Source organism: Lathyrus oleraceus, chromosome 3, assembly GCF_024323335.1.
Source record: "Lathyrus oleraceus cultivar Zhongwan6 chromosome 3, CAAS_Psat_ZW6_1.0, whole genome shotgun sequence".
NCBI lineage: Eukaryota > Viridiplantae > Streptophyta > Magnoliopsida > Fabales > Fabaceae > Lathyrus > Lathyrus oleraceus.
Window position 1 is genome coordinate 360,070,607 of NC_066581.1, and position 10,580 is coordinate 360,081,186.

General features: G+C 35.2%; 1 protein-coding gene across 1 annotated transcript; it reads right to left on the reverse strand.

The window, feature by feature from the left end:
- Nucleotides 1–7,644: 7,644 nt before the first annotated feature.
- Nucleotides 7,645–9,500, reverse strand: LOC127131283 (uncharacterized). Its single transcript, XM_051060213.1, has 7 exons — nucleotides 9,373–9,500; nucleotides 9,120–9,208; nucleotides 8,765–9,057; nucleotides 8,353–8,670; nucleotides 8,153–8,269; nucleotides 7,734–8,051; nucleotides 7,645–7,656 (listed from the first exon to the last, which is right to left on the reverse strand). Exons 3-7 carry the CDS (start codon nucleotides 9,050–9,052, stop codon nucleotides 7,645–7,647), a joined length of 1,053 nt encoding a protein of 350 aa, XP_050916170.1. The 5' UTR covers nucleotides 9,053–9,057; nucleotides 9,120–9,208; nucleotides 9,373–9,500.
- Nucleotides 9,501–10,580: the final 1,080 nt, after the last annotated feature.

Here is a 10,580-nt window from a genome sequence, read left to right on the forward strand (position 1 = left end):
GGTTGATACACCACTCAGGTAGTTAGCTTCTTACTTCATGTAGTCTGAAGTCCTGTCACCTTTTTGACAGGCATTTTGCTGGCAAGTCCTCCTTCAGAGGCTCTGTTTGTGTTTGTTTAAAATTATGCTCAAAGACCTCCAAGAAGAGGCATGTTATATTTGATAAGACCTCCAAGAGTAGAGGCAATTGACGGATAAAAGGGATTAGTAGCCAATCCCCCGTTATTCAGTGTGTCGTTCTTTATGCTCGCACTACGTGCTGATGCTTCTGAACATGTGCCCTAGATCTTTGTCCAGAGTCTGTCAAGTGGAAAAGGATCCCACTTTCTGGATCCCCACGCTTTCTTTGTCATGAGCTCACCCTGGCCAGGGTTAAGAGCATGAGGTCTCATCCTCATTTACACTTTGATCAACTTCACCCAAACGTTCAATGTTAGTGGTTAAGAGCTACAGATTACCCTTTACAGTTTGGCTTGTTTGTCAAGGTTGACATGACACCTCTTGACTAAAGCCCATCCATTGTTTGAGCCTCTTGTATGGATATAGTGTGTGATGTTTGTTTACTTGTGGAACTTTTGATGTGTGTGCTCTTGAATTAGGAGTTTCCATTTGAGCTTAATTGGAAGATCATTACCATGTTCATCCGAGTAGAAGATACAAGATACATTGAGGATGTCTTATGAGACTTGTTTGATTGCTTATGCTTTGTGCTTGCTTATTCCAAAGGATGGGAGCTACTTGGATCATCAATATGATCTCAAGAGAGGAACTCCTAGTGTGGTTTCATTTCATATCCCTCACCTTTTTGTTCTCCTTAGGACTTAGCCCTCCTTCTTCATCTCTCCACCCTAACCCAAGCCAAAACCCTTTTTGTGCAAACATTTGACTATTGTTTTCAACATTAGAAACCTAAGCCTTATGCTTTTGATTTTCAAACTTTCTTTTCATAACACTTATTTTGAATTGAATCCTTAAGTCAACTTTGACCATTTTGTATATATTTCTATTTGGTAAATATAACCCATTCAAATTTCTTTTGTGGTTTCAATAGCCACTTCTTAATCAAATTTTTTCCATAACCTTTAGCTATTAGGTTTGAGTTATCCTTGTGGTAGATATAATACTCACCTATATCCTTAGTGATGGACAATGAGTCTTCCATGCTTATTATAGGGTTAACCCCTCACTAGCATGTTGAAGCTATCCTCACATGGTGGATTTGTGGTTTGGTTGAGTTTTCTCCCTTTGATAACAAAAGACCTTAAGGCTTTTGGACCAATCAATTCACCACCTTGTTTTGAGATTTTTACCCCGAACTACGAGGTTTTGATCCTAATCTTTTTATAAGAGGGTACGTAGGTAATGGGTTTATCCATCCAAACACAAAATGTAAATAACTTGTACATTCTCTTCTCATCTCTTCAATCATGTTTGCACAAATAAAATTTTCACAAAACAACAACCTTTACAACAAGTGTGAAAAGGGCTCCCTAGGAGTACCTAGGATGTTTTGGGTGCCTAACACCTCCCATTGCATAACCAACCCCTTACCCAGATCTCTGTTTCTTTTACTAGTTTTTGTTAAAACTTTTAGGTTTTTGTTCGCTTTCTAACCATTCCTTTGGATAAATAGAAGTGCGGTGGCGACTCGACTTTGTATGATTTACCTTGGATTTAGTCAATATCTCCAATGGTAACGAATACCCCTCTACAATTGGGAATACTAAAATGCAACTTATGTTTGTTATGAAAAGAAATATGAAGGTAAATTAGGCATAGGTGATACTTCATCATATGGAATATTCAAGAGGGTTGACAAGTGGTTTTCCTTATGCGAGAGCCATTATAAAAATCTTGGTATCTTGTGGGATTGAGTTGCGTAGGGAACCATCTAAGAATATGGGAAGGAAAAGTATGATTTATAGCAACACTTGTATAAAGAATATGGGAATTTTCAAAGATGTTGATGGAATCTATAAGCATACGGATGCAGAAAACGTATATGCACCTCCTTCCGCTCCCGAATATGGATATACACTTGAGCTTCTCTATAACAAGATTCATGAGATGGACATACGTCACTCTTCCGAACTTTGAGCCCTGCGCTCCGACATAAACTTTCTCAAGCAACAAAACCAGAATCATAATGAGGGAGTAAAAGAGGAAGAGGAAGAAGGGGATGAAGAAAATGAAGAGATGGAAGAAAGTGACTAAAATGTTTTTCTTATTGTTTTCACATAATGTTCTAATTTCATTTATGCTCTATTTTCGTGTATGTTTTCATTATGTTGTAGTTCTTTTAAAAACAATATATGTCCTAATATAGTTCCTTGGTTGGTTATGATTTGTTGTGTTTATGATAAAATACTAAACTTTTAACCTTTTTCCCATTCTTTTTGTTAATGACAAAGGGGGAGAAGATATTATGATTTTTTGTGTGTCTTTTTCTAACAAATTCTGCAACAAGCCTTAAAAATTGTAAAACTCTCATGGATGCATGGATCAATGGAGAGTTATCATTGTTAGGGGGAGCATTGTACATAAAGCTTCAATTGTTGGTCATCATCAAAAAGGGGGAGAATATGAAGTCAAGACTCTCCATCTAATGTGTTTTGATGAAGACAAAGTGCAAATCAAATTATCATGTCAAAAGTATGGAAAAAACTTCAAGTGCATTTAATCAAATGAAGTACTCAATATTAAATATGTGTGAAAGCTAGCATCAAAGGATTCAAGACTTATTTTGAAGACTAGCATTGATCTTGAGTTATTGAGGTACAAACATGCAATATATATTGATAAGTTAGTGCTCGAAATTTCTCCAAATATTCCTTGCATGCATGATCCATTGTGTCTCACATGTCACTATTTCTATACTATTTTTTTTCAAATATTTTCTCAAGATTTAGTTCAGGCAATCGATTACCCCTTTACCAGGAATCGATTTCCATTTCGTGTCCTACCTTTCTGTATTTTCCAGAGCTCAATTTTTAGGCAAGGAAATCGATTACCCCCTTTTGGGAAATCGATTTCCCTCATGAAATTTTAAATATTTCAGTAGCAACGCTTCAGTGAAACTGATTATCCTCTTTTCAGAAATCGACATCCACTAAAGCAGTAGCTGTTTCAAGTCTGTTTTGTGATCTGAACGTTTTTCAAATATCATCCTTTAATCATTGCATCTCTTCATTTAATCACACTCATTCATAGAGGCGTCAAGGTGATATATATATATATATATATATATATATATATATATATATATATATATATATATATATATATATATATATATATATATATATATATATATATATATATATATATATATATATATATATATATATATATATATATATAATCCTATTTTCAGAAATCAAAAGTCATCTCTTCCATTGCAATTTGAAATCTTATACTTATTCATTTTCAAACAAGTGTTTATATAATTGAACTTTCATTAAGAAATTTTCTGCATTGTTCACATATATCAGTCCAGAAAAGTCCTCTCATATTCATAAACACTTGAGCACTAATATATCCTTATAAATTGCTTGTTTGGAAGAGAAGATCAATCATCGTGGTTGATATATTGTGATATACTTTCTTTACTTAATATTTTCCAAAATTGGTTGTAAACACCTTGTTGTCCAGGATTGTTGGAAGCAAGAGAGTTAAGTTTGAGAGGATTGTTCTCATATCAACTTGATGAATCACAAAAGGTTTGTTCTTGGTGATTATGTTAGTCTTGTACAAGTCTTAACAGATAGTAAAATCTCTTTCGTGTTGAAAGGGGACTAGACGTACCTTCGGATTGTGAAGGGAACTAGGATACATCCTTGTATTCTTTATTTTTCTGCACTTTATCACTTTCTAAACTCATCACCAAACCAGAAAAATAAGAAAAAACTAGTCTCTAAATCCAGAATTTTTAATTGGTCCTAACCAACGTGATAACAGGAGACCATCTGGAAAGCTCTAAGTATATACCCCATACATTTGGGGTAACCTGAAAAGGGCGACATTGCCAGTAGTCAAAAACTCTTTTTCAAAAGAGGAAAAGGGAATCAAAACCCTCATCCTCCAGATAGGGTTCCATGATCACGCCCATCTCTCGACCCTCGCTGGAAAATCTGACGCCATGATGAAATTTATCAATCTTTTCCTCAATGGAATATAAGGATGTAATATCATGGACATGAATGGATTTAGTTCGGAAGGGGGATACACCTAAACTACAACAGATCATCGGGGGGATACACCTAAACTACAACAGACCATCTAGAAAGCTCTAAGCATATACCCCATACATTCGGGGTAACTTGAAAAGGGCGACATTACCAGTTGTAAAAAAACTTTGTTTGAAAAGAGGAAACAGGAATCAAAACCCTTATCCTCCAGATAGGGTTCCATGATCACACCCCTCTCTCGACCCTCGCTGGAAAATCTGACGCCATGAAGAAATTTATCAATCTTTTCCTCAATGGAATACAAGGACGTGATATCATGGACATGAATGGATTTAGTTTTCTTCCCCGTGATCAATAGAAACAGGGACTTAGAATAAAAGATGACTAACAAAGAAACTCTTATGTGAAAAGAGAAATGTAAAAGGAAAATAAAAAGGTCTTTGTAAAATAATACAGGGAAAACCAAAGATACACGACCACACATTCACCCAATAAGGGAACTGCCACAAGAAATGGAAAAGTCTCCACACTGGGAAGACACATCTAAGAAGTAAAACAAATTTGTTTTCCCAAGAAGGGCCATGATAAGGTGCATTAAATGCCAGTCATGCCTTTTTTTTCCACTCAAACACTCAAGCTTTTAGAAGTGATTGATGTTATGACATCTCAGAACCTCAACTAAAAGTAGACACGTTCTTCCATAGTCCATTCGTCCTTTTAATAAATACCTTAAGTTGAGGGACTAGTCCTTTATATATAGATGCCTTCAGCTGAGGGAATCGCCCCCAACTGAGGGACTCCCTCTGTGAGCATGGTCGCCCTCGACTAGAGAAATCATTGATATGGCGAGGGGCGTGCTTCAAGTAAAAAATAAGGTTAAAAATACTTCGTCCTTAGAAAAGTCCTCGTGATTGAGGGACTATGTAGTGTTATATTTGTGGAAGTCCTAAACCAATGTGCCCTCCCCCAAGAATCGTGTCACTCAGGCGATAACTCGGAAACCCGCCTAAAGGTATCTCTGTCTTGTGAGTAAAGAAAGAAGGAGTCTCAATTAACTCCTAAAAGATAGGTGGTCAATAATCTCCCCTGATAAGAAGGGAGCGGTTGATGCCACCAAGGATACTCAAACCTTAGGTCCAAAGAGCCTCTATAAATACTATTTCCCCCAAGGGGAGAGGGGGATCATTCTTTACGCCCCAAAAGACACTACGCCAAAAAAGACCTATGAGAGCGCTTTTTTTGGCCTTTAAAAGCGCTTAAAAGCGCTGCCGTAGGTGGCGCTGCTATAGGTTTTAGCAGCGCTTTTTGTTTACTAAAAAGCGCTGCTAAAGGTTGTCAATAGAGAGCGCTTTTTAGTAAAAAGCGCTGCTAAAGGTGGTATATAGACAACCTTTAAGAGCGCTTTTTACTAAAAAGCGCTCTCTATTGACAACCTTTAGCAGCGCTTTTGAGTAAAAAGCGCTCTTAAAGGTTGTCTATATACCACCTATAGCAGCGCTTTTTACTAAAAAGCGCTCTCTATTGACAACCTATAGCAGCGCTTTTTAGTAAAAAGCGCTCTCTATTGACAACCTATAGCAGCGCTTTTTACTAAAAAGCGCTCTCTATTGACAACCTTTAGCAGCGCTTTTTACTAAAAAGCGCTCTCTATTGACAACCTTTAGCAGCGCTTTTTACTAAAAAGCGCTGTCTTTTCCTCTAGTAAAATAACAAAACGCTGCCTTCAGTTTAAGCCTACCATTTCAACCTGTAATATTTTTTGGGAATAATCCCATAAACCTGTAAATCAAGCCTCTCTAATTCAAGCATTTGTAATTTTTTAAACCAACACAAGCAAACCAACACAAGAATGAACACATTTGGAGTCATAATTCAAGCAAACCAACACAAGGATAGATAGGCACTGAACACATTTGGAGTCATAATTCAAGCATTTGTAATTTTTTAAAGCAAACCAACACAAGAATGAACACATTAATCTATCCATGAAATTAAAGATATCACTAAAATTATAAAGAACTATACACAAGTCAAAACTAATATGTTATACGGCCTATTTGGAGTCATAACTAATCTGTTAAAAATATAAAGAACTATACACTTGCCAACCAGAAACCATTCTTCATCAAAGTATTCATGTTATTTTGAAACCATTATATACTAATTAATCTTTTCTCAATAAAATATTGACACAATTCCTCCTTGATTTGTTCCAACTGCAGTCTCGTGTAATGAGCACACTTGTATTCATCAAAGTACTACATAACAAAACATAATATGCATGATTTAGTTAAAAGTAATAAATAATATGAAATATTCGATAAATATTAAAACAAATCCTAAGTTATAAATCCATACCGTGATTGGAATCTCTATTTGATTCATATTAATGATTTCCCTCATAAACCTCATTACAAAGTACCCGCAATCGATACCGTTGCGCTGTAGAGGACACTACATAGAAAAATAAATAAGAATGTATAGTTATCTTTTCTTATCAAGTAGCATCACTATTATAAGCAAAATTGTGAAAATTAAAGTACCTGCACTTTTATCCACGTAATGTTGTTGGATTTAGTACGTGGTACTCGAGCTTGTCTTTGAGATCGGAACACTTTTATTGATCTAACAAAATAAAAACATATATTTAGAACAATCTCACATAAATATACACGAATATTTAGAACAGTCTCACTTACGTATCAACTAATTGCTTCATATCCGGATAATTTGTCCATTCACCATCTATCGAATTCAGAAAATATACCACTTCTTTTAAAGGATCAATAGCAAGCAACAACCAGTGACACCTATAAATTAAAACAAAAGTTTATATGGAAATTTTTTACGTAAAAGAAACAATTAAAGATTAGAATAAACTTAGAATTAAAATCTAACCCTGAATTATACGGCCAAAGATACAAGTTGTTTGTACTGCTGGCCATGAATCTCTTGACTAAGTACTCTCTACATGAATCCGGTTCCCTACAAATTAATGCTTTGTTGACCAGGGAGGAAGACACGAAACGGAATCTGTTTGACAATTGATCATTCCCGCGCATGAAATTGTCATACAAGAACCTTCAATAAAAACATAATAAACATTAGACTATTTTTATTGAAATGTGTAAATAAATTGTTCAAGTAATTAAATAATATATAGATCGGATTACCGGATGTATGTGTGTATAACACCGACGCCTAATTCTTGATGCCGAAAAATATGTTCCAGATCTTCTTTTCCGATTGTTTCAGTGCATGAATAACCAAAGATATCTTCCTCCATATCCAGTAAGCGAATAGCACCAGCTGTTGCCATATCTGATGAGTCAACAAGTGTTTCAAGAGATATCTGGTATCGAGGCACAAAAGCACCTTTTTTTGGCAAAGAAGTCACTGGAAGATCCCTTTTGTTTTTCTGTCGACTACCAATTTTCTGGCTCAGTTGTTGTGACCCTTAGGCAAATACCTATAAATCATATAACATAGGTAAATTATAAAAACATAAATGTGCTATTTTAATTTCAAAATAACATATATAATTACCTCGGGAAATTTATTTTGACAATTGATACTGGCTTTCTCACTAGTTTCTTTCAACTGTGAACTGCACTTTTCCATACACCTATATCTCTCATTATCCTTTTGCAATTGAAGAACTTGCGCTTGTAATGCCTGCAACGTCTCCATCACTTCTTGATTGCTAGGATTTTTTCTCCTTGGATTCTTATACAAGGAAGTTGGAGTACAACCATGCCCTTTACCCCTCACCCGACCGGGATACTCAGGAACATTTAGTGCTCTACTAAGTACGCTCCTGTTCTCCTGGTCCTCAGCTGTGCTTATCGATTGAGATAGGGTCTCCTGAAATTCATTTACATATCGGAAATTATTAGTGGAGATAAAAAAATTAATTATATATTATTAAACTTTTGATTTAATTAAAGACACAATGTTCTACTTACACATTCATCATAAATATGTTGAACGTCATCCCTAACAGTTCCATCCTTTCCCACACGAGCTTCTTTCCACAAAACATGTGGCGGAAGTGATGTTGCGTCACTTTTCGTCTCGTCTAACTACGCATTGACACAAATAATAAGATAATCAATTATAACACATTGAGACAATTAATAAGATCGTAGCATTTTTGTATACTTACAATTTTTTCCTCTAAGCGTGCATATCCCAAACGCCCTTTTTTGTATGCATACGTGGGATTTGACGATCTCTCGCGATTTGTGGCACTCACTTTCTTGAAATTTTCGTCTCTTCTTTGGGCTACAAAAGCAACCCATTCTTCTTCTGTAATGAAGATCGCATACTTCACTGGATATTCCGGATCATATTCAACAAAAAAAATTTCTTTGTCCTTAAGATACTTGTTTGTTAAAAACGTTCTCCACCCTCTGTGTCTTTTTCCGGCCAATTGAAGTATATACTTTTTTCGGATAGTTGTATCTTCAATGTTAAAAGACCTCTACGAAAAAATATTGGAATAGAGTGTGTTAGTATAAGTAATTTAAACACATTATCGTCAATATAAAGAAAATATAAACAATCATATATTGTACCAGTATCTCAGTCCAAATCTTATCTTTAGCGCTACCCAACTCTTTATTACTCCATCTTGTAGCAGTGATTGGAATGTGCATATGAACAAGTGTACCAATGTAGCTTGCCAACTTTGCAGCATTAGACCCAATTAGTTGGTTATCAGCATTCCAATTTACATTATATGTTACTGCTTTATCTCTATCACGAATGATACTCTTCATAATAGTGATGCCTCGTGTAATTTCTTTTTCTGAAGTATCATCAGGAGCATTTGCATCTTGTGAGTTTTCTTGATCACTAGCCATTTAACCTGTAATAAAGAAAAAATATAAAAATGAAATGAAAACAGAACTATACTAAGTGCACAAGTACCTGAGTTTGTCGCTTTGAGATTAAAAAATATAGGACAGAACCGGACAGCTACAACAGCTTTGCTTGCGCAGGGAATCTGTATAGCAGGCCTGCATATCAAGGTCAAATAATAAAGCAACATACATAACTAACATATTTTGGTAACTTGATTCATTAGCTTAACATGAATAATTGAACATAATGATTCATTCTAGATACTAAATGATTAAACACATGCTTTGGGTTTGTATAATATCTAAGCTGAAAGACATACCGAGAAAGATCTTTTCTAGAAAATATGTAAGCTGCATTAACAGATTCAGACGCAGTACCGATTTTGTAAGAACCTGAAATGGGCAAAGACGTGAAGTTTTCAATTAGACGCAAACCAAGTAATAAAAGCTAAGCAAGAATTTATCTACAAAGGAAGAAAACAACATATATGGTTCCCTCAGATCCTCAAGACCTCCTATTTGCTCACCACGATACTCAACAACCTGCAGACAAGCACATGAAAAATGTACATATAGTCCATCAGGGTTCATTTTACACTACAGTGACCATCTTAAAAATTCACATAATATTAAAACATCATTTTACAACATTAAATAGGATTGCCAAAATATGACTGTAGCAGACAAAGTTATGCCAAAATATGAATGTACATTTTGAAGTTTAACTGTTCATTCAAACCAACATGTAATAGGATTGCCAAAATATGAGACATTGCTCTAAGTTCTTGAAACCATATCACATATATCACTGTAGCAGACAAAGTTATTCCATTTGAGTATCCAACATTTAACATCAAAATCACTTTCTGAAATTTCAGTAATAGTTAGAATATGAGGATACAATGGTGCAAACATATCAGTTCATTCCTTCCTACTTTCTCAGCAAATTTAAACAAATGTTGAAAAGGCACTGATTCTATTAGAACTCCCAACATTATTTCTAAGTCAATGGCGATGCAAGTTACAGAATATCATTTATATCAGAACAAGATGAAACTTTCGGTAAGTTACAGAATATTAAGCAAACATAGTCACAAACTCTAATAATCGATACTGACAAATAAATAACCCATAATGTAGAAATGCAAGTCCATTCAAACCAAAATCGACCACCTATTCTTTGACTTCTAGGGCAAAACAGAAAGACACGAAAACCTAACCTTAAAACGCAATGAGATTTCCAGGTATTGAATCCTTCTCTTTCGAATGCAGTCTCTTTCAAATTTGCAGTGTTTATCGTTGAGATTTCCAGGTACTCTGTGGAATTTTTTCCAGGGCAGCGAGAGCTTCGAACGAGAGAGAGTGAAAGAGGGATTTCTGAAAGTCAGGGATTTTGTAATATTAGATTTATTATAATTTTTATAAATGACCTATAAGAGCGCTTTTACCTCAAAAGCGCTTTCATAAGTGTGAAACCCATGAGACCTATAAGAGCGCTTTTACCTTAAAAGCGCTTTCATAAGTGTGT

What these genes read in the sequence shown, in the direction of transcription:
- LOC127131283 (XM_051060213.1), bottom strand. Translation starts at nt 9,052, where the DNA reads ATGGCTAGTGATCAAGAAAACTCACAAGATGCAAATGCTCCTGATGAT. An exon ending in AGATTTGGACTGAGATACTG is followed by an intron (nt 8,671 to 8,764) that starts GTACAATATATG and finishes ATTTTTTCGTAG; the next exon opens with AGGTCTTTTAACATTGAAGA. An exon ending in CACGCTTAGAGGAAAAAATT is followed by an intron (nt 8,270 to 8,352) that starts GTAAGTATACAA and finishes GTCAATGCGTAG; the next exon opens with TTAGACGAGACGAAAAGTGA.